Source organism: Neovison vison, chromosome 5 (genome assembly GCF_020171115.1).
Source record: "Neovison vison isolate M4711 chromosome 5, ASM_NN_V1, whole genome shotgun sequence".
In the NCBI taxonomy this organism is placed as follows: Eukaryota; Metazoa; Chordata; class Mammalia; order Carnivora; family Mustelidae; genus Neogale; species Neogale vison.
In genome coordinates this window covers 164680862-164704300 of record NC_058095.1, presented here as the reverse complement: position 1 = coordinate 164704300, position 23439 = coordinate 164680862, and the positions used below count along the sequence as shown (strand labels likewise).

General features: G+C 57.3%; 1 protein-coding gene across 1 annotated transcript in view; it reads right to left on the bottom strand.

Annotated features, from left to right (window-relative positions):
• The window catches only part of COL4A2 (collagen type IV alpha 2 chain), a 155537-nt gene that overhangs the window by 109264 nt on the left and 22834 nt on the right, over positions 1-23439 (bottom strand). The window contains exon 4 of the mRNA XM_044250093.1: positions 2351-2431. Coding sequence (XP_044106028.1) covers positions 2351-2431 — 81 coding nt within the window. The remainder of the gene's footprint in view (positions 1-2350; positions 2432-23439) is intronic.

The following is a 23439-nucleotide window of genomic DNA, read 5'->3' as shown; positions in this document are numbered from 1 at the left end:
TGCACCTGCGGGATCCCACAGGCGCGGCCCCCAAGGGGGCCAGCATGTGGCTCTGTCCCCAAACCAACCACTCAGCCAGCCGCCACATCTCAGCTTCATGTCATCACTACCAGCTGAAGGAGAGGCAAGTCAAACCCGCATGGAGCTCTGGATTTCTCATGTTAACCAAATTCACCGGGAGGTGGCCATTATCTACTTTACTAGGCAAGGTAGACAAACGGTCTTAGGCACAAACTGTGTTCATGATGGCCAAAGGGAAACAGAGCTCAAAGCAAACTTACTGAATCAGGAAGACCTAGGGACCCTCAGAAGTCCTCCCTCCTAATAACCACTCTGAGAAGACCCCTGGCATTGTAAGAGTACGGAACTATGTAGATGGCATCATCTATTAAAATAAAATAAAACGCTAAGGGCCATAAGTCAGCTGGAGGAAGACAGATACCATACGATCTCACTCATATGTGGAAATTAGGAAATAAAATGAACAAACAAAGAAGAAAAAAGATAAACAAAAACCAGACTCTTAAATACCGAGAACAAACTGCTGGCTGCCAGAGAAGGGGGTGGGGAGGGAGGAGGCAGATAAAGGGGGCTGGAGCTTGCTGCTCTTGATGAGCACAGAGGAATGCACACAGTTTTTGAATCGTTAAATCTGCAGACCCCAAACTAATACAACACCGTATGTTAATTATCTTTGACCGAAACAAAATAATAGAACGAACCATCTTTACAGAAGAACAAAATTCACATAAAACCATCATGGGAAATGCTCATAGATCAGTTCTGCATTAAACAATCATGAAAAAGTGAAACAGAATAGACCCAGTAACCTTGTGCTCTGTTTGGGTTCTGTTTGGCTGATCCCATGGAGAGGAACACAGGGGCTCTCTGGAGCCGACTTCCCTCCCACTCAACGAGTCCCACAGACATTCGTAAACCACTAATTTGTCTTCCTCTTTCCCATACAAGGCCGGGCTGCCCAGGGCTCGGGGAGGGGAGAGCCCCGCAGTGAGCCATTGTCATCCCTGCTCCAGAAACATCGCTGGGAAAGTCTATACCAAGGGACCCCCAGGAGGATATTAAATCTCAGCAAATGGCTTCCATATATTTAAAAAACACTCAACCCTTAAGAAATGCTGATGCACAATCTTCAATTAGCAATTCTTAGAGCATAATGCCCCCATTCCAGGCAGGGGAACCTAGATGACATCAACAGCCAACAGCTGTCCCCAGGACTGCGATTCTGGAAGGACCCAGGATGTGGGGACCGAAGCCTCCTCAGGCGTGATCTTCAGCTTGGAAGGATGGTTGGTCAGTCACATGTGAGGGAGGAAGACCGACACATCTGTAAAGGGGTTCCTTAGCTCACAGTCTAATTTGGCTTCTGGAGGGGACTCAGGTAGGAGATGGCGTGTGATGTCACGCTCAGCACAGAGGCCAAGCTCCACCGAGACACGTCCTCCTCCTGGGCGGAGGGAACAGGGACCACAAACACCAACCACAGGACTCGGGGTGGTGAGGCGCACTTGGAACCCCCACGCGGTGCTGTACTTTCTGATGCAACAGAGGCAGGGGGCACAGGCAACACCTCCCAACCGCCTCTCCCAACCCGGCCCGGGGCCCTGGACGGGCAGCAGTTCCTCAGGGAAGCATGATCCCAAGGCACGAAGACTCAAAAGACCGTGTCATAAAACAAAACACTGCTCCCCACGTGAAAATGGGCTTAAATGGAGAAACACAAATACTATCTGTTTAAAATCAGTAATGCCAAGACCCAGACATCAGCTTCACCGGCAACAGGAAAGCCTGTCACTTTGGACACATTAAACCCAGTATCAGACCGTAATTCAGGTGCTGCCAGGTGTCCTGGCGGTAATGGGGATTGAGCTTTCTCTCCCACTTACCTGATCAAATTCGCTACATAAAGGACATTCAGGGGGCGGGCAGACGAATTTTGAAAGTGAGACTGATTTTCTATACGGCAGGAGGCTCATGCCCTCCAGTCGGGATGTCTACACTGCGGGGTAGACCCAACCATGCTTTCTTTACATAATATTTTTACAGAACATTTGTTTATGTATAAAATCATGGTATAAAACACAGTTGCATCATATGTATGTATCTATTTGTAACAACGAACAAGAGATGCGTAAAAAGTTACCATTCTTCACTTGGGACCTGTATACATCGACTAGACTTTGCATTATGTTACTGTTTGTTCTGAAACGGAAGAACGAGTGTGTTGAGATTCTCAGGAAAGCGTGGATTGACTGAGTCAGGTGCCTGAAGGCACCAGTGTCTCGGACGGAAGGCCACGGAAGAGTCTGGTGTCCGCGACGCTGCGACTTACCCGTCCTCCCTTCTCGGGGTAGCACTGGCAGCCCCCGCTGCAGTCTCTCCCTCCACACGGCACGTCAAACTTCTTCACGCCCTGCAGAGGAAGCACAAAGAACGTGTTATCCCAAACACTGTCCGCTATGACAGGCGGGGCCTCGTCCGCTGAGAGCACGTCCAACTCCAGTGGCCGGCTCTCCATTCGACACGCGTAGGCTTTAATTTTTAGGGCAGCTCTGGGCCCGGAGCCAAGGGTACAGAGAGTCCCTGTGCACCCCCAGCTCCCCCCCCCTCCACGCAGTCGTCCCCACTACCAATGTCCCCCAGCAGAGCGGCATCCCCAGGGTCCAGAGTTTACATCAGGGTCACTCTAGGTGTCGCACCTTCTACGGTCGAAACGCCCTTTAGAGGCGTCTGCTCCGTGCCGGAGGGCAAGCTACGTCCTGGGCCTGGAGAGTCGGGGGGAGCGTTCCCCGGATCCAGGGATCCCGTGTGAGGGGAGCCCACGAGGACACCCTGTGTCAAGTACTCCTCCATGTAGGAGGCGGCCCTTCGTGCTCTGGGGCTGTGGGGGAGGCAGCCCCAAGGTGGGGGTTCAAGGTGAGCAGGACTGGGTCCCGATCCTACAACACAGAGCCGGGGCAGCTAAAGGGAAAAGGGCTTCCGAGGGGGAGGAGGACCTTGCAAACACGCCGGAATGTTCACAACCCTCACCCCCGCCGCAGGGGTTCTTGGCATCCCAGGTAGCGCCGGCAGAGGACACCCCTTCCCTTCCCTCTGCGAGACCCGGCGGTTTGCAGGAGGCAGGGACGGAGGGAAGAGGCTTCCCCGAGTCTTTACTGGGCGGACTCTTCAATGAAGCAGGGGCTGAAGGAAGGAGTTCTCTGCCTGGACAATCCCAACGGGTTCCAAGGCCGCGCTTACTTGCCCTTGATCTCAGTATTTGAGGTACAGGATGGCCTTGGACTTCGGATCAGGAGATCTCCCTTTCAGACCGGCGAGAGCACGAAATAGGGCAGGAAGTGGCGATCAGATCGGCCCTCTTCTCTCCCCTTCCTGACTGGCCCTACCTCCCCCGTCTGCACGACAGAACCCGTCTGCCTCGTCACCCTTGTCACCCTCGGCCAGCCTGGCAGACCCTGCCCAGCTGGGGGGAGCTCAAGGACGCTGGCCATGGTCAGCTTCCGGTGCGCGCCGAGCCAAACCTCCCCGCGCAAGCAGCACTCCCCAGCGACAGACCGTGCCCGCTCGGCACAAAAGTGCATTTCACCACGTCTGTCCCATTCTCTCCTAAGTTAGGTCTCAGTGACTAAGCAGGACGGTCACTCGGGGACTCCCTCTGGTCAGCTTTCTGTCTGTTTTTCGTGCTAACGCGTCAGCTAGAATCTTCCCCGCTCCTGGCATGGCTCTGCCGTCCATGCGCACAGGGTCGCGGTGTCGGCTGCCCCCTCGGCGACGCCTGCTCGCCTTCCTGCGCGTGCAGCCTTGGACAGGCACGCAGGGACTCTGGCCACGGTTCACCTAAGGCCACGCAACCACTCCGGTTCTTTCTGTAGAGACGATAAGTCCCTTTCCTGGGCGATCTTTGGTCATCATTGTGTGAGACCGTCTGAGTTCCACAGTGTAAAAATAAACACATTTACAGTCCTTTCTCACCCTCACAATACGTTTCTCGGTATTTCCCGATTTTTTCACGCTGCGATGTTTATCTATCGTGGGGCGCTTTTTAAAATCCCACCGTTCTGAATAGCTGGTTTTTATAAATCCAGCCCCACGCGAGGCTGTCGGTTTTGCGGGTTACCCCGAACGCTGAAGGGGGACTCTAGACGGACAGCCACATTTACACTCTGTGGTACGTACAACTGGGGAGCGAGCGGGGGGCTTGGCAGGTGTCCCTGGTTCACACAATAATTCATTTGCCAGTTGTCTGGAAAGGGCAGGGGGATTCCTCAGCCCAAGGACTACAGGGGAAAGCAAAAGCTCACATTCTCCATCTGGTGTTTCGGAGGCTATTTCTAATTTTGATTTTAAGGGACTTGCCAAGTCCCTGGATATAAACCATTGCTTGAAATGACTTTAAATCGATCTAACAGACTTTCTGTCCTAGGCTTAGGATATGCAGTGGACTTAGTTATAGAAATGAATTCTTTGTAACGTACTTAAAATCTAACGGTGTTTTTTCGCTTTTGGAGCCGGGACTCACAAGTTTGATAAATCCCAACCTTGGCCCTTCCTCGACCAAGTGCCATGGCTCGGGGCCCCAGTCTCAGGAGGTGAGGCAGGCCTGCGTCTACAAGCCACAGCCGATTTCCATCATGGAGATCCCAACCCTGTGTATGCAGGTCTGTGTGTGTGTGTGTGAGTGTGTGTGTGTGTATTTTCCCATCAGCATCTGACATCTCGCACGCCTACAGAGGGAGTCCTGCGGATTCCGACATCTACAAGAGCTCTAAGCCCCACGGCCTGGGATGCCAGATCTCCAGGATGAATAAAAGTATTTACTTTATTAGGGCAGACAGAGCATGTGTTCCAGACATCTCTTAGAGACTGAGCAAATCTCAGACCTGAGCCTCGGTATTCCCCTGATGGGACGTGAGCTCTGGAACGTTCTCAAGACACGAATGCCCTCCTGAAGACCTTGAATGTGGGTATGTGAACCTCTCGGTGGGGTCCTCTGTCTGCATCCCCAGGACAGAATACTAAAAGCCCCCACCAACCACTGCCCTTGCCCCAAGCCCTCAGGTCTCCCCTGGATTTTATTGCTGAACACAAACAGAGACGGACCTTGAGCCTTCTGGTCAACTCCTTAGTAACGACGACCAGTTTCCTCCCACTGCACACTCCCCTCGAAGACGACAAGCTGGCCTGGGTCTAGGCCTTTAACGTCCACGTCTCTAGGACGGCTCGCGGTCCGTCCGCAGCTCCAGGACTCCTCAGGAGCGCCGGCTGAAGTCTCCACCAGTTCCTCGCGTCAAGTCTGAGTTCCCGTCCGTACCATTCTCTAGAACAACACCCCTGCCCCCGGCTCACCCCACGCCCCCCGCAGCACTAGTCACTGCGCTCACCATCCCAACGCCCCACGGAGGCCACGCTGCTGAGCACCAGGGCCGGAGGCTCCCCCAGACCCAGCCTGAGGTGTGGACGGTGTCCCCGTCATAGCCACACGGCAACCGCCCGACTGAGCGCGGGGCATGTCCCTCATCCCCGAGCAGAGCAGGACTCACAGCCAAATGAGACCAATGCAGGGGAGGGTCTGCACCAAGTGAAAGGGCCTTACCCCGCCCTGAGCACGCCCGAACCCGACACACACGTGGCCCTGTGTCCTCGCACTGCGGCAGGAACTGCTGCCTCCCAGGCTCCGCAAGGACGGGCTCTCGCGAGCCTGTGCCGTGTGCTTCCCTGCTTGGAGTGGTCAGGGGGAGCCTTTCCCTCAGCTGCGCGCGTGGGGGGGCTCCTGGCTTCCCAGTTCTATCAAACACAGCCCCAGGGCTCTCGGAGACCCTATACCCCCCTCCTCCCCTTGCAAATTCATTCATTCGTTCCTTCCTTCCTTCTCCACCGAATGTTTACTCTGGGCCGAGCACTGTGCTGGGCCGCGGGTGTAACGCCGGGAACAGACTGTACGCGGGTGGACAAGAAAACCGAGCAAATGAGCACCGAAGCCCACACGCTTTAAATTACGGCAAGGGCTACGAAAGAGACGTGGTAAGAGAGGAAGAGTCGGGCGGGGTCACGGAGAGGACTGGCTCAGCCAGGGCCTCCCCTCGGGCCGTCCTGCGCTCCCTTGTTACCCCTTACTGGCCTCCCCCACAGAGACCCACCTCCCTGCCCTCCGACCCAAGGCCCTCACTGCTCCAGCCCAGGGGACGGAGGCTGCCAGTGTCCAGGCCGAGGAAGGCCAGGCCTCCAGGTAGTCACCACCATCGGGGAATCGAGGGCATCTTGGACTGGAGTGAATTTGAACCTAGGCTTCAGAGGCACCCCAGGATGCCCCTCCGGTGTCAGATCCCCCAAATTCCGGCCAGACTCCATGTCAGCCATTGTGGCTTTATGGTCCAGGACAGGCGTGGGGCACCTTCCGTCCCCCTTGCTCAACGACAGCCGCCTCATTGCTACCAAGATGTGGAACTGCTTCGACCTGTGGATGCAGCTTCCTAGCTGCGGAAGGACTCTGACTCCGGGCACAATCATTAATTCCTCAGCAACTGCTGAACATTGCACCGAGGTCCAATGGGGGCCCTTATCCTGGGGGCTACATTGGCCGGAGCCCCCCCACCCCTGGACTCAGCGGCCCCCTCCAGGCTGGGGAGAGCCAGTGCAGACACAGGGCCACGGGCGAGAATTCTGCCATCGCCATTAAGTGCTGGACGTCTTACCAAGTGTTGTGGACCCAACAGGAATTGTTCTGAAAAATAAGTGTGAATTCTAAGTTTTGGGAAATAAGACAGAAAGCGGCTGAAACACAGGAAGCACGGTAGACCAGGAATGCCTCTGAGCCGCACCAGGGAGAGAAGTGGGTACCTCTTGCTAAACAATGAATCAGAACAAAAGCCATATTGGCAAGGGAGGGGTGGCGTGGGGAGAGCTCGCAGGGAAGACAGTGAGCGGGGACTCTGAACAGGCTGTGTCTGGACGCAGTGTCACCGGTGCGCTGGAAGGGGGCGGGGTGGGGCAGACAGATGCACGTCTGAGAGGTGCTCCCTCTCAGCTCGCGACGCTGCTGTCCTGCCGGGACCTGGACCCGCCCTGCATGGTGCGTGGACGCAGTGCCTGGGCCACCAGGTGCTACTTAGGGATGCAGGCCCCACCTTCGACTTCCTGCATCAGGACATGCTTTTGAAAGGGCTCTCCGTGCACGCACGTTGCTGTGGCTTCCTGGACGCTGCCTCCTTCAGCGGAGGAGAAAGTATACTCCCCACGATCCTGTGCCCTTCACGTCTCGAGAGGACCCAGCGTGCTCTCTGGGGACAACACTGGCCCCCAGACGCCCTGTGCCCCCTGCGGCCCATGTGGGGAGGCTCCGGGCACTAAGGGCTCAGTCGCCGAGCTTCTCATCCGTCGTGGTGCTAAAAACACTTCTGTCTGTCTGTCTTCAGAACACCCTTTTAGGCAGTTCTTGTCTGAATTCTCCCCTGCCCCGAGTCGGTAGCCAGCACTGCTGTACTAATTAGAAATTCTAGGCAGTGAGAATGACCCCGATCATCTAAGAGCCAATTGGCAATGTCAACGCATAGATATATTTTCTAGAAACCCTGGTTATTCTACTCAAGCAGAATGCAAGAGAGACTGTTTCCAGGGTCAAAGTGGAAACCTTTGAGCAACAGATTTTGGGGGGGCGGGGAGGTGCCGGCTTTTTACATGGGAATTCTTTCCCTCGCACCTTATGTGAATCTTGGCATCATTCCACCTGGAAAGATTTAATAAAAATACATGTATTTGCATGGACATTCAGTTCATCCCAGACGCACCCGAACCACCCTATATGCGTGACCTACATCCCTCGGCGACTTTTGTCTCTGGGAGAACAGAGGTCGTGGAAGCTTCTAAAACAAGCCAGTTTCCAGCTCTCCAAACAGGCATGTATCAGGTTCAAGCAGAGAAATTTCTGCCCCGGGCCACTGGCTCCCCGGCTGCAGGCAGAGACCGGTCTGCCGTCTATAAATGGAACCCGTCGCGTCGAGGGGACACAGGCTGGAGCAGCTGGGAGATTAGGGAACATCCGGTCCCCCGCGCTGGCCACGCCTCATATGTGAGCCATCCGCTGGCACCGGGGGAGCGAGGCTCCCGCTGCCCCCGCGGGTATCGCATAGCATCAGGCAGAGAGGAAAGGCTCTTGGCCGCCGCCCGGGCCAAACTCGTCTGTAGGTATCTGAGGACTGGCCCCTTCCAAACACGGAGAAAACCGCCTTTCTCGCTTCTCCCAGCAGCAGACTTGTCCTCATATTCAGGACATTTAAAAATAGGTTTAAATAACAACTTGCATGCCAGAAAACGAAACACACAAACGACTTAGCCTCTACAACAAGCTCTTCCTGTGAGTTACCAGAGAGAACCGTCCACGTCGATTAAGGGAGTGACTCCGTGGTCCTGGGCCCCGCTTTCTGCGGGTGTGAGGACCGTTTACGGTTGATACAATCTTTACAAATGAAAGAAAAAAAACGCTCAGCATTGTTCACGGACCGCACATAAGAAATGAGTATTAACCAAATTTATATGAAAATGCAAGAAACAAAACTCATTTGTTCTAAAACAAAGAATATTTTGTCCTCTGCATGTTCCAAGAAACTTCTTGTCCAAGAAAGTCTCTCTAAGCCAATATACCTCCAGCCAAAAAGAGCAAGTCTCTGTAGGGAATTTACAGATCTTTTACCATTGGACTGGCCCCAGCATCCAACCCCAGCTTCCTGCATGGGAGATACTGAATAACCCATTCTAACAGACACAGAAGACAGACATCCCTTATTGCAAAAAAGTAGTCATCTTTCATATTTAAGGTAAAAAAATCTATACAAGTCTTTGTCTTTGTCACAAGTCCAGTCAAGCCTGACTTTTTAGAATTATCCTTTTCGTCCAAAAAAGAAGCCGACAAAGAAGAAAGCCAACTTGGGAACAAAGTTCCCAGTAAAATTCTATTAGTTTATCAAAACAGGAAATATAAGCCATTTCCGTACACGCAGCTTTAGAAATTAAGGAAATAATTCCAACATGGTATTAGCGAGACAAAGCATATGGCAGAGGAAACGCAGACCAGGGCCGCTCCACACAGAACAAAGCCCTCGTCCCTATAAGCCGGGTGGGAAACGTGGCCAGCTCAGCTTCCCTTGTTGAAAGCATTTCGAGGCGCCCACGACAGATGGGCCTCGAGCAGGGTCGCAACGGCGTCACCAGGTACCAGCAGCGAAACGACCGCTGGGCACACACGTGGGCCCATCTGGAGGGACCACCTCAGGGCACTCGTACCAACGACCACGGGCTTCGCCGCCGTCGTGCCCGAGTCCCCGCCTGTCCTCACGGGGCGGGAGTTTGGGGAACGGAGGGATAGGCAGGGGCACCGCGAGCGCGAGTTCATAGGACAGACGCTGGGCTCGGCGACGGGGTTCCCGCGGCGCGGCCAGGTGCATACCTGCGGGACGGCGTCACTGCTGCTGGCACTGCTGCCCGCAGACGTCACCGGGCGGGCCCTCGGCACCCGGCCACGTGACCCGATCCTTGCATACCTCTATGATTTTATGAGCAGCCGCGGGCCAACATCTCTACCCTCTCCTTCTGCTCCGGGAGCGCGAGGTCTAGGGGTGTTTTCCCAGCAGAGTTGCTGTTGGCAGGACGGCCGGCCACAGCCTCGCTGCCACGCCGGGCGTGGGGTCCTGACCCGCAGGACGGGCTAGGAGGCCCCCAGCGCGGGAGCCCGGCAAGACGGGGCGGGCCACTGGCAGGCGCGGGAGTGCGGGAGGCCGGGAAGCCAAGCAGAGGATGCAGGAGGGCAGCTCGGGGCCGGGTCTGCACCAAACGAGCACGGGGCCCGCCTTCCCCGGTCTGCCGGCGGGGTTGTGCCAGGACACACCCGACGGAGCCCTCCACGGGGCCGGCCCCCAGGGTTGGTGCCGCCGGGTGCAGGCCGGGCTCACTGGCACGGGGCCCCAGCCCGGGAAGGAGGGCTAAAACCCCGCCAAGGCTAGAGGCTGGAGCAGCCAGAGCTTCCGGAGAAACAGCAGCCGAGGCTGGAGGCTGGGGATGATCTCAGAGCGTGGGTGGCCCTGCCTGCAGGTGAGGACGGGCCGCTTTCCCGGCGGGCCCAGAAGAGGTGGGCGTGGCAGCTCCTGCCGCAGGCCTGGGCCCTGGCCTCCCCCCTGCGCCCCCACCCCCCCACCAGGGTGGGGAGCGGAGTCTGCCCCAGGAAGCAGGCTGCCTCCCGCACACTCCGCCGTACGTCGGGGCCGGCGCAGGTGTGGACGCGGGCGCAGGGGGCATGTGCTCTAGCCAGAGGCACCCCTCCTGGGTCTCCCGCCGCATCCTTTCTGGAGAGCCAGCATGAGGTCTGGGTGCCAACTGTGTGGCGTCTTGTCTTGAGTCACCTGGAAAGGGCAGGCCCAGGGACGGGGCAGCCCCTGTCGTCGGAGGCGGGCCGGTGTGCTGCGGCCATGGGCTGCGGGGGCACTGTCGGGGGCTCCATGGGTCGACTTAAGAGGAGGCACGGTGCTGCATAGGGCACCTCCAAATGCAGGTCCTCCCCGTCTGGAGGCCCGAGAGAGGTGTCCTGTCCGAAGCCCAGACCACCTGAGCTTCCGGGCGTCACCTACCACCCCGATCGCTGGACCTCTGGTACCTCTGAGGTCGGACTGCGGGGGCTTCCTGAGTCTGTGCATCGTTGCCACCGCACCCGCTGCCGCCCACCACCCCACGGCCGCACGCTCTGAGCAACCGAGACGGGGAAAGATGGATTCTCTTGGCAATTTCCATGCGTCTGTGGATCGGTTTTAAGTCGGAGCTTATGTACTTGACTCCAAAGGCTGATCCAGGTCCTTTCCCTGCCGGGGTCCCCAGGTCTTGGTTATAAACGAAACGGTCTCCCGAGCATCAGAGGAGAGTGAGTTTTCTTTCCAAGCCTCTGAAACAGCTCGTCGAGTCTTTCCCAGTCCCTCTCCCTCTCCTGGGGACAGCTCCTTGGCCACCGCCACGAGGCCCACGAAGGCCAGGGCGCTGCAGGGACGGGCCCCTGGCGGGGTGTGCCTTGCTGGGTGGGGCTCTCCCTGGGAGACGGTCTGCTCCTCCCCTCTTCTCCACGCCGGGACATGGAGCTGCCCCGCGGAGCGCAGAGGGAGAGCGGCCGTGCACGTGAGCTGGGGCTGCTGGGCCTGAGCACACGTGGGGCGGAGGTCGGACGCTGGAGGCTTCCACGTGGGGCCACCTGCTGCTGACCAGACGTCCTCGGTGGGTCTGTCCGTAGACTGGCTCTGGAAGCCGCTGTCCCTCCACCCACTCCAACTCTCCATCCTTAATGGAGACGGCCACTGTTCCTGTTTTCGGTCACCACTAGTGCCTGGGGTCTCAGTCTGTTCGGCTGTGTCCAGGAGAGACCGTAGACTCCCAGGGGCTTCTGGACAGCAGAGATCTGCCCCAGGATCAGAATCAGGAAATCGAGGATCATGGTGCCAGTGCCTCTGGGGAGGGCTGCACCTGAATCATAGAGAGCTTCTTCCTTTTCTTTTTTGAGATCTTAATTATTTTTTTGTGGGGGGAGCACGAGTGAGGGCAGAGGGAGAAGCAGACTCCCCGCTGAGCAAGGAGTCCCAGGCAGGACTCAATCCCATGACCCTGAGATCATGCTCTGAGCCCAAAGCAGCCGCCCCGCTGACTGAGCTGCCCAGATGCCCGGTACAAACAGCATCTCCATGTCATGTCCTCACATGGGGCAGGTAGAGGGAGAGAGACCTCTGGGGACCCCTAATGAGGGTACTAACCCTGTCACGGGGGCTGCTCTCTCTGTCTCCCAGAGACCCTCCTCCAAGTATTATCACCTTTGGGGTTACAATTTCAACATGAGTTTTGGGCGGACACAGTTAGGTCAAGCACCTGGCTAGGGGGCAATCATGTCCTTTTGGTGTTAGCCCCGTAGCTGGAGCCCACATCGGGCTCTGTTCAGAAGAGAAAATACGCTCCGTGTTTACACTCCCCTGGTCCTCACGCTTCTCTGGACCGGCACGCCTTGCTTCTCCGACACCTGCCAGTCTGAGTCCTGTTCCTGTCCGTCCACAGTTCCTGGGCTTTCAAGGTCTATTTTCAACTCCAACCGAGAGCTTAATCAAATACTTTCCCATGAGTGGAATGTTAAGGATTTTAAATGCACCGAATGTGAACACCTCTGGGTTCCCTCCTCTACACGGAACGTACCTTTGTATAGGCTGTGCCTTCAGCCTGGAATGTTCTCCTCCTGCTTTGCCTTCCCCATCCACGGAGCTGAGACCCGCCCAAACACTCCAACACAATAGCCGCTCGCCCTCGGGAATGGCCAGGTCAAACGTGTGTTGATTTCACCTCTTGTCCCTACGCATTCTGTTTAGTGCAGGCATTTCTGCTGGAACACCACATAGGGCGAGTCCTGAAAACCCTCACCTTCTGCAAAATCGCACACCAAAGCAACAAGATCTATGGGGAAAAAAGAGTGCTGGAGGCAGACCACGCAAAACCTGCCCAACGTTGTAACCGGAGCACTCCTAAAGGAGTCCTAATCCCAGTAAAAATAACAGTACAGCCAAACAAATGCATAAAATTCCCAGTAAGTAACGAATTGCTATAGTAACTGTACTCCTTCGTCTTACAGCACAGCAGAGGCAGTCACTTGACAGAAGAGGATGGGGGGAAGTGGTAAGACCGCTCAGTGGCCAGAACAAGGGCTGCGTGGCCGACACGGGGAAGAGGGACACAGCAGGAGCTCCGGGGGAGGCGTGCGACCCCACAGCGCCCAGGGAGAGAAGGCCACCGCTTGGGCCTCCGGGACAGAGTGGAACTCTTCGACAGCTCGCCGTGGTCACTGTTGATCCACCCTGCCTCCAGCTGTGCTGTGGCCTGGCCTGTGAGCTCACGGAGCTTCACCCACACCGACGCCGCTCTCCCCTCGAGCGAGTTCCCGAAAGCGCCGTCGGCCCAACAGACGGCGCTTCAGCCTTCTCTCACTCGCTGCCCACGCCACCGGCATCGTCCTCCCCAAACAAAGTCGACGACGGCCACGTTGAAGATGTTTTGATGAAGGCTCGGTCACTCTGTCTTCTTTACAGCCCGAGGGATACGGTTCTCCGGCTTGGGGAGGGCAGTCCATCGGGGGCCTTCGACTCTTGCTCGAGAGGCTGCCTGTGTGCTTCCCGCGGGGAAGGCACGACGGCAGCACGGCGCACGCGCGGTGAAGTTGCTGCTGTTCAAGTTTGAACAAACGGCCTCGGTAAGTGCGAACTGTTAACTCCGTGCGCGCCCCGCTCTCGAGTCGGAGACGGCCGGAGACAGCACTGGGCTACGCGTTACCTCACACGCTGCCTGACTCCGCTTCATTTATTCCCGCAGCGTGTCAGATCTTGGCGCTCTCTGGCACGATCGAGCCCCGGCACGTACGCTGTTCGTGCCGGCGCAGGAGTCGGGAGTGAATACTGAACATTGTTCTCCAGAAGCGGAGCGGCTGCCTCTCTTGAAGCTATTCATTCCAGAAGAGGATGCTCGGGGAGAGCTTTCTCTAAACCCGCCCGCGTGCGCGCAGTGGGGGGATTCCAAGATGAACCTGTGTGAGTGAGAGGGACTTAGCAATGCTCTTGTATGACACAATAAGAGTTCTGTTTGGGTTTGGCGAGGACTGGCCTGGGCAAGGGCGGTACGGGTTTGTGCTGGCGCACGAGGAATACCAGCAGTCTGCCTGGGCGGGCTTGAGTCCAGACCCGAGAGCCTCAGTTCTGCAAACTCGAAAGCCAGCTGAGTCAAATCCCAGGGGCTCTGGGGCCGGCGGAGAGGCCGCACCAGAAGCCCCATCACTTTAGGTACCTGTCGGCTGGCTTCTGGGGTAGAATCTCTGCATTTCTGCTCGGCTCCTTCTCCTGTGCACACCCAGCCAGCTTCACCCTGTCGGGAAGCTTTTAGGAGGTTTCTATGTTCTTCTCTGCTCCTTAGTGATTTAGGGGTCCCTGCCGCGAGCTGGCAGTTTTCTCCTTGCCCCAGGACACGGTCTGTAAACCAGCTCCCATCTCAGAGTCCAGGCTGGGGACTGGGGGCCAGCGCTCAGTCATCTGTGTGCAGGTGGTCCCCGGGGACACGCCTCCGCTCGGCTACTCTGACCGTGACCTTCCCATCCCACACTTCTCCCGGCCCCCTCCTCCGGCCACTGGGCTTCTCATTCTCGGGTTCTGTGCTGCGCCCTCGGGGAGCACAAACCACAGCAGCCACAGTACTGACGGACCAGACGGTCCTTTCCCTGGGACCGGGTTCAGACCAACTCTTAGAGCTTCTATCCACAGAGAGGCAACATTGGAATCAGCCCGCACACTTTTAGGACGAGGGGCTGGTCCTGTCATACCCGCCTTGGGGGACGAAGATCATTTATCCAGCCCTTTACCCTGCCTCTGGAGCGTCTGCAGAGGACAGGTCTCCCCGGGCCTCTGGGGGCTGCGGGCCCGTTCCTGGCCTTTGGTCAGGGGTGTCTATCCAGAACGCGTCACACTGGGAGCTGCTCTCCATGGTGCCCTGTCTGGAGGGGCAGACCAGGGCTCGGGGCTCGCCACAGCCCTGCGGGCCTGGGAGTCATCCCTATCCCACACGTCCACTGGTCTCCTCATTTGCAAACTGAGTAGAATCCACCGTCCCTGCCTGTCGGGGTCCTTGTCGGGAGGAAATGAGACGAACCCGTGGGATGAGCTGAGCCACGGCGCCCGGCGTGAGGCAGGAAGGGTTTGGTAGTCCTGCTCTAGACCTTTCTTTTGTCTCACCCAGAGCTCTCCGCACTCACGGTTCGGGTGCAGGGGTCGAGCAAGCGTCAACATTTCCACCGTGCAGGGGGACTGCCGTTTATGGAGACATTTGGGTGTTTTATGGTTTTTGTTCTACAAGCACGCCTAGGAGGCTACCCTACAACAAGCTTATGGAGTTCACCTTGGAAAAGCGATGCTTTCCCGTACTACCGATTTCCGAGTTAAGATTTTGAGAGGGAAACTTCAGTATGCTAATTCATTTTTAATAATGGAATTCTTTTTTTTTTTTTTTTAAACCCAGTGACTAGAGGCATCGGCACAATTTAAGCATCTCTGCTGAATGTTGTACCCAAGGTCAACCCCTGAGTCAAGGTCACTTGGGACTCAAGCCAAGACCTCCTATTCTCTTTCTGTTGCTATGAGACTAAGATAAAAATTCATGAATTCTGTCTGAGCCATAAGGCTTGTCATTCCCCCAAAGTATCAAAAGTGCGCTTATCAGATTACAAACAACGAACATGCTGAGACTGTAAACACCGAAAAGAGTGGACTTCCTCAAATACTTTCAGTGATGTCATCTGGCCCTTCTTCCATATCCGCTTTCATTATGCTCCTGTCCTTTCAAAACAGAGTTCGTGCCACGGGCCAACAAAGGCCAGGAAGTGTCAGGACTATGGCAGGGGTTCGGACCTGGAAGCCAGGACAGACTGATAACGGACAAGCACCTCCGGAGAAGGAAGGGGTCCGCTCCGACACGGTGGTCCGGCGGGCGGGCGAGGTCACCGTCCCCCGGCCCGCCTCGAACACTCTGGCCCGCTGCTTGGAGGGTGAGCAGCCGAGCGGCTTTCATCAGCGGACGGGCACGCCCCGCGGCACGTCTGCCGGAGCCAGCCGCCGTCACACGCGCAGGCACCGGGCCCAGAGGTGAGCAGGCCGGCCCCCCGCTCACCGACCCGGCTCCACGGTGAACATTTAACAACACGACACAAGCTACGATGCGATACACACCACGGAGCCTGAACAAGTGGGAATTGATTCTTACCCAAATTATCGTGTTCTTCGCTTGAATTTCGATTGCTCATCTGCATTGTTTGAACGGGAACTTGCCTCACTGATTTCAAGCACATTTCCAGGCCCTTCTCCGTGCCAGTGTGGGCCGCCCATGTGCGCTGACGCTCTCTGGAGTCTGTCCCATGCCCACCTCCACAGGGACCGGACCCTCGACAGACACCGCCCCCTCCCCCGCCCTGACTGTGGTTGGAGAAGTGGGAGGGAGTCAGGGACACAGAGCCTCGGGTGGGGGGGGAGGGCAGAGAGAGGCAGGCATCATGAAGTCTGGGTCCGAGCCGGAGGCCCAGCGCGCCAGGGTTTCCCTCCCGGCAAACACACGTGAAGCAGAGAGCTGTGCTTCCTCCCCGTGTTGTCACGTTTCAGAGCTTCCTTCCGCCAACACCCCGCCCTCGGGAGGCAGGGGCTGCCAGGAGCTCGGGCTCCCGCACTTACCGTCAACATCAGGCCCCATGCAGAGGGCAGCCCTTCCCCCCACCGGCTCCCCCAAGTCTTTGCCCTTAATAGACCATGCTGCTCTCCCCGATAGCCGCCCATAAACGTCTCCCAGGTTCAGGAAGGGATGCGGCCCTTTGAAGTCCCAGCCAGGGGTGCCCCTAAGGTCACTGAGCAGAGCACAGCAAGAGGCAGGCCTGGAGATGATGGGCGGGGCGCGGGGGGCGCGGTGCTGCGTGCACACCCACCGGCCTGGAAGCGGAGGCTGGAGTTTGCCGTGACACGCTTCACAGTCAAGGGCAGCGTGACCCTGACACTCTTTTAAATATTCTCTGCCCATTGACAATTCTTGGACTTCAAAACAGACTCATGATTACAGGCGTGCTCTGCGTTCTCCCAGAACAGGCTCGCGGGACCAGACTTGTAGGCCCTGGACCGTCCCTCAGAAGATGCCGCTCCCGGAACTCAGATAGTGACGCCACGATGAGGGCTGGGGTGAGGGGCGCAGACCTGGGCGTCCAGCGGCAGAGTCACGGCGCTGACCGCGACCCCATGTCTCGTTCCTCTTTATCTCTGCTCTTCCTTTCACGTCTTTGGACTGACAAGTCTTTGGACAGGGCTGATTTGCTGGATTCGGAAGGCGGCGTACAGGAGGGCTGTGGGTGGATCTGGGGTGGGGCAGAGTCATGTCTTCAGGCCGGACGGCTGCGGCACTGGCCTCGGAATAGAGGTTCGCCGACACTAAACCAACGTGGCCGTTTATGCCCCGCGTCCCCTTTTCAGCCACCCCGAGGACTCGAGCTGTGCTTACGGCACAACGACCACCAGGCTGACGTGTCAAGAGCCCCAGTGCTCCGGACCGAGTCAGTCGAGTTCCCACCAAAGCGAAGAGATCCGACGTGTCACCAACCCGCACGGCCTCACTGTACGTCGGTGCTCCGTTTCTGGAATGCTTTCAAACGCTGCAGACCGCCCGACCTCAGGTAACCTGGGGCAGCGCCCCCCGAGGGCCCCCACGATGTCCTTCCACCCGGTCTACTGAGCAGCTGTTACGGCGCCGAGTCCAAGCCTCAAACTCCCGGAACTGGAGACGGCTGACGGGCACGCGTTCACTCCCTGTGCCCCAGCCTTGGCTGACTGAAGAGCCACTCGGGACTGCACTTTTTGTTTCCGAGTCTTCAGCGTACGGTGTGATGCTGCAGGACGCTGAGGGCCGGCGGCTTCCCTCCTGCACGGTCTGGAGTAGCTGCGCGAGCCTCCAGGCGCAGGGGGCCCGGTCCTGCCTGTGTGTCTCATGAGGACCCTGGACGCTCCCCAGACCTCAGGAAACTCCCCACAATTAAGCACTACTGTGCTACCCCCTAGAGCGCCTGACTACATTTAGATGCCCTCCTCCTCCGGGAAGCCTCGCCAGGCCCGTCAGCGTGGTAACAGGCTGCCTCTCCTGCGTCCCCCTCTGGTGACTGAATATGGTCCTCTTTTCTGTAAACAGTGATTATCTGCAGAAGAGTACAAGAAAAATCCCCACTCTCTGACCCACTTGAACAGCAGTCACTGAACTGTCTTTGTGCCCCATGGATGCTCCTGCAAAGAAAAGGCGGGTGAGAAGAGGCCGCATAGTCTCCACCAAGAGCGTCAGGGAAGGAGGGTGGCAGGCCTTGGCTATCATCTGTGTAAGACTCATCCTGGCCAGGCCCATGTCGCTGCCTCGCGGCCGACCCCATTTTCTTCCTTTTATGGGGCATGCACTCTTCCAAAAATTGCCTTGCAGATATTTAAAATAACAAAACAAAGCCCTAAACAAGAAAACCTAACTTCTCCCTCAAAGCACAGCGTGATGTCCCAGCTAGAACACAGCAGCCTGGGGCTCCTTGCTGGCTGGGCCAGCCCTGGGGAAGGACGGGGAGGCCACCAGATGTCTCCTTGGCTCTTGACTTCAGGGGACAGCAAACACAAGGCTGTCTTCGTCTTGTGGCCGTCAGGCTAGCGGGCAGGAAGGCAAATCACTCCTCTCTGCACCGGCAAGCGCATGGGTGTCCTTGGCTACTCTGCACCTGCCCCTCACCATTCCGAAGGGCCACCCCCTGGTCTCAGCTTTGGCTTCTGAGCAGAGGCCTGTCCTTGTCATCCACGGGTGCAGGCAGCCCCTCCCTGGGGAAACCTCTGACCAACCCACGCCAGCCCTTCACGCCTCCTCGCTGGTCTTCGTGTACCAGCGCCTCGTCTCAGCAGCTGTGTTCTCAGGCCCTCCCCGGCCTGCCTCTCTCACGTGCGCACACACCAGCGCCCTCCAGTCCCCGCCTCTCCACCAGCTCATGCTAACAGGTGCCCGCTGGTGCCTTCCCGAGGCTCTCAGCTTGAGTTCCTCCTGGGGACTATGTGTCCCGCCTTCACTGCCTGAATATTCTTTCCTCCCTTAAATTCTGAAACATTCTTTTTTCTCTAATTATTAGAACCAACGAGCGAAGTGTTTATAAACTTAAAAATGTGTACAGAGTTGATTCAATAAGGGTTCATGAAAAGATCTAACTTAAAAATTAGCTTCGGATATACGTGAGCCACAGACAGCCCTTAGACTACATCTGAAACTAATGACGTACTATATGTTGGCTAATTGAATTTAAATTAAAAGAATAAAACCCAGCCCTTACAGTGGTAGATGGCCCGTCTGGACGTCTTTTTGCCTGTGGTTCTGAAGTAAAACCATGCGGTCGGCTTCCCTACACAGCAAAGCAACGAGAACGGTCACTTCTAAGGTGCTGGCATCGTGCCGCTGACTTTCCAAGTGCTTTCGTCGAGTCGGCCACGTTGAGTCACAAACTCACGTGTGTGAGTACCAAAGCTTTATTCTTAACAGTTGAAGTGTTTGCTTTATCCTGAACTGTCCTGAAAAATGTCTTGGGGACACGGAAGCACACGGCAAAGCACAGGAACTTTCTGGAACACAAGCATTTCAAATTCTCTCAAACACACAGCAGCGCTGGTGTTAGAGGCCCACGGTGGTCAGTCACATGGGGGCGGGAGGGGTCTAGGACCTGGAGGGTGTGGCTCGGTGCAGAATGTCAATGGCCTCGCCTGCGCAAGCACCAGGGCTTGCCTCTCGTGTCTGGAGAATTCCGAGGTGAACCACTCTGACTGCCGTAAACGGGTTTGCCTCCCGACCACGATCCACTTCCCCTTCAGCTGCCTGCCCTGGCACTCCCTCCTGCTGTCCTCCTGGCATGGGGCCGGTGGCCGGCTCCCGGCCAGGACCGATGTAGCTGGACCACTGTGCGGGCCTGTCTGGCATGCTTGGCTCCACTGCCCAACAGCTGGGGGCCCCACCAGCTCTTTTTGGTTGGGACACCCTCTTTTAAATGTTATTTTTATGATTCCAAATCACAGAGCAGCGTCTCCTGCCCCAGACCTGGGATCTGCAATGGTCAGCTCACAGTGCCCATGTCGCATCCAGATCTACGAAATCAGAAGCTCCGGGGCTGCCTTATCACTGAGAAAGTGCACACGCACGCGCCGCGAGCGTCCGGTACGGTCCTGGATGGACAGCATACGGAAGCACCTGTGGTACACCACCGAGAGACACAGGTCGGGTCTGGTCCCCTCGGTTGCCCTTGGCCCCCAGAAAAGTCACTGCTGACCCCTGCCAGGATCCAGCACCCCTGGGAGCATGTGACAGAACCCATGCAGGAGCCCAGGCGAATGTCCAGGGAAGGCACATGCCGCCACCTGGGAAGCGACCTTCTGAGAAGCCAGTCGGCGGCAGGACGAGGATACGTTCCCGGCCACTGCTCAGAGAGAAGACAACGGGCCCTCATGAGAGGCGTCCGGAGCTCTGCCTGCCCAGACTCAGAGTTGTAGGCAGGCGGTGCTCGGGGTCGAGGTTCTGTGTATAAAATGTTCACCACCTCCCCCAGAAGGAAGCTCGTGGGTCAGCTGTTTGCAGGTGATGCTGTGGTGACCCCCAGGCCCCGCCTCTTGTATTGCCCCAGCAAAGTCCGAGACACCTGACAGGGGACCCATTTTCCCCAGTAAAGTGCCTTTGACTCTCTTCCTCTCAACACAATTCTGTGTCGATAAAACAGGCCCATCTGGCCGGCTGGCGGTGGGAGCAGAAGTAAGGCCACAGGAGGCCTGGGACCAGCCCGGCTTCCTCTGCAGCCCTCCGAAATGCATTTCATATTAAGGACCCTATAAAAACCTACTGTTCAACTTCATTTCGATATTCAGGCCCCATTTTTTTCTGAATTCATCTGTTTTCATGAATAGTGCTATTATTCTCGACAAAGGCAGCAACATTAAAATCCTGCGTGTTCATAAAAGACCAGTTATGCCTGAGACACACAATCAGACATGTCATCAAAGACAGTCATTAGAATATTTTCCAGGAAAAGAGGAAATGGTCAAATTTTAATTCTTCATACCAGTGCGCCAGAATAGAGGAGAAAACAGGCCGGCATTGCAGGGAGACCAAAAAAGAAAAAAAATAAAAGTTTTGTCTCATTTGGTTTTTGTTTTTAAGCTCGCGCGCACGCAGATGCGGACGGCTCTGGGGTCTGTTTTCACGTGTACCTGCCTGCGCGGGGGAGTGTGATAGTCACCCAGTGACGGCGTGAAGTCCGATCGGAACGACGCGCGCCCCTGACAGGTGCTCGTAAGACTCTCACTCCCGCAAACAACAGTAGGAGTGGACACAAGGCAAGGGGTGGACGGTCCCGGCCCCTGGGAGCTGGGTCCCAGGCCCGCTGGCTTCCCTCGGTCTCAGCCGGGGACCGGGCTCAGCGATGCGCGGTGCGGACTCGGCCGGCGGAGGGCGAAGCGGCCAGCGTTGGTCGGAGGACACTGCGCCGTCTTCCCTCCGGACTTCTCCCTTGTACTTCTTTCCACGCAGTCGAGACGGTGTTTTACCCGAGATTCCGCATCCTTACCTTTTCTCTAAGCTGCACGCCCCCCCACACCACTAAAAGCTCTTCAAAAACAACACTTGCGATACGTCGGCTGCATATTTGCTCTTGAGAGACACACCAGGATCTTCCTGCCGCGGTTTTAGGCACGAAGCTGTTTTCCAGGTTTCCCAGATTCAAAGTCTACACTGCCGAGAACCCACCTGTTCTGTGATGAGCAAATGCCGCGTGTGTGCTGTGAGCAGAGTGTGCGGCGGCCGCGGAACGTCCCTCCGCTGCGGGTGAGCGCCCGGGGCTGGCTCAGGCCGCAGGGTGCGGACCCCCCACGCGAGCACGCGGCCCTGAGCCCGCCCACTTGTGCCCGCCGTGTCCGCGGTCTGAACAAGCATCGGCAACAAAGCGCGCGCGCTCCGACGCGCCTGGTCCTTATGCTCTGGATGGATAAATGCGGTCGGTGCTCGCCGGACGAACGAGCGAAGAACCAACAAACTGACAAATCAACCAGCCAACGTGGAAGCCCTCGGACAGCGAGGTCACCCTCCGGACATGTCCGAGTCAGAAGTGACAGTTCCTGCCTGGCTGTGCCGGTGGACTCTACGGCTCACGGTGCTCAGCTCCCAAACGAGACGCTGCGCACCTGCTGCGAGGTCTCCCCACGTGCAGGCGGCGACAGGGGCCGCGTTCCCACGCCCCGCAGACCAACACTGTGCCTGGGAGCTCAGATGCGCCCCAGTGGCCAGACTGTGTCAAGGCCGCTGGCACGGGGCTCCGCCTGCCGCACCGCTAACCAAACTCTCTGGGTCTCAGTTTTCTTGTCTGTAAAACGGGGACAATGTTCGTCCCTGCCCCACAGAGCTAGTCAGAGCCATGGGGTTATTCATTCTTAGGAAGGCACCTGGGGGAGGTGCGGAAGCCACCCAGGCTCCGAGGCCTCGTGAGACCTGCTCTTACGCACTATTTTAACTACTGTACTCGGCCAAGCAGATGTGACTGTGGAAAGGCCCTGACAAAGTACAGAAAACCGGCCAAGGAAGTCAGACACGGGAGAGTCCGTGTCCCAGCAGGAAAACTCGGCAAGGTGCCGTACCAGCGAGGCCTGGAAGGGCAGGTGGGAATCCTGCGGGGAACATTCACGAGCAGAAGGGGCCATCGGGGTCGGCAGGACCGCGGGGACTTGGGAGAGGTCCTTTCAGTTTGCTAGCGTGTGCAAGACGACCCCGGAGACGGGCACGTGGGGTCATGGGGTCTCGGGGTCGTGCCGCTGGGCCTCCGCCTGGAGGAGTTCGAAGGCGGGGAGGGACATGCTGTGGTCCCACAGGAGCAGTGTCCCTGGGACAAAGCGGTGCCACTCCAGGAATGGCCAAACAGGGCTGCAGGATACGGCCAGCCTCCCACGCTCGGGCAAGCGGAGGGCGCGTGCGGTCTGGGATCCCTCCGCCATAAGGAGATGTTTGCAGAAGAAGTCTGCTTCCAAACACAGTCCACTATGGCGAGAGGCGGACACGAGGCAGGGGAGGGGAGGGGACCCGGCAGGTGTGCAGGTCCAGCATGTAGCCCGGCGGCGGAGAGGGACCAAGAAGCTGGTGAGGTCACCACAAGCAGAGCAGAAGGAGCTGGGCTCCGTCACGCAGGCCGGATGGGGGACCGACATTAGGTCCCGGGATGGCAAGGCTGCAAGGGGGAACCCTTGAGTTTCCCAACTATGGAGAGGATTTTATTCACGAAATGCAGGCAACATCTTACTAAAATGATGGGAAGGGCATTTCTGCCTGGAGATGGGGCCAAGGCAGAACGAGCCCATGGGCTGCCATACAGATGTCTCTCAAATTACAGCATCTGAGACCATCTGAGGTCCTACCGCAGACGTGGACCCTGGGTCCTGAGTGGGACTCAGGAATGTTTTCTCAGGGGGATGGACGGACCACAGGCACAGCTGTGATCTCTCGCCACCCGATGCCTCTCTCCGTGGGTAGAACGCACTCTTCGCAGAAGTCTCGCCGGCCCCTGCGGGCACACGGCACAAGTGACACCTCTCACACCCGCCTTCTCACTGTGATGGGACCCTGTGAGGGGACCCGCACGGCTACTACAGGCACTCGGGCTTCTGGAAAGATCACCGCGTGTAGGTTAGGAAGATCCCCGACCGAGCTCAAGGGCAGACTTCCCCGCACACAACAGGGAACACGGCAGAGGCGAGACACGTGCTCCAGGCCAGTCGGCGGGAACCACCGCGAGGCTGGAAGGAGTCGGGCCGCCTCTCAGCG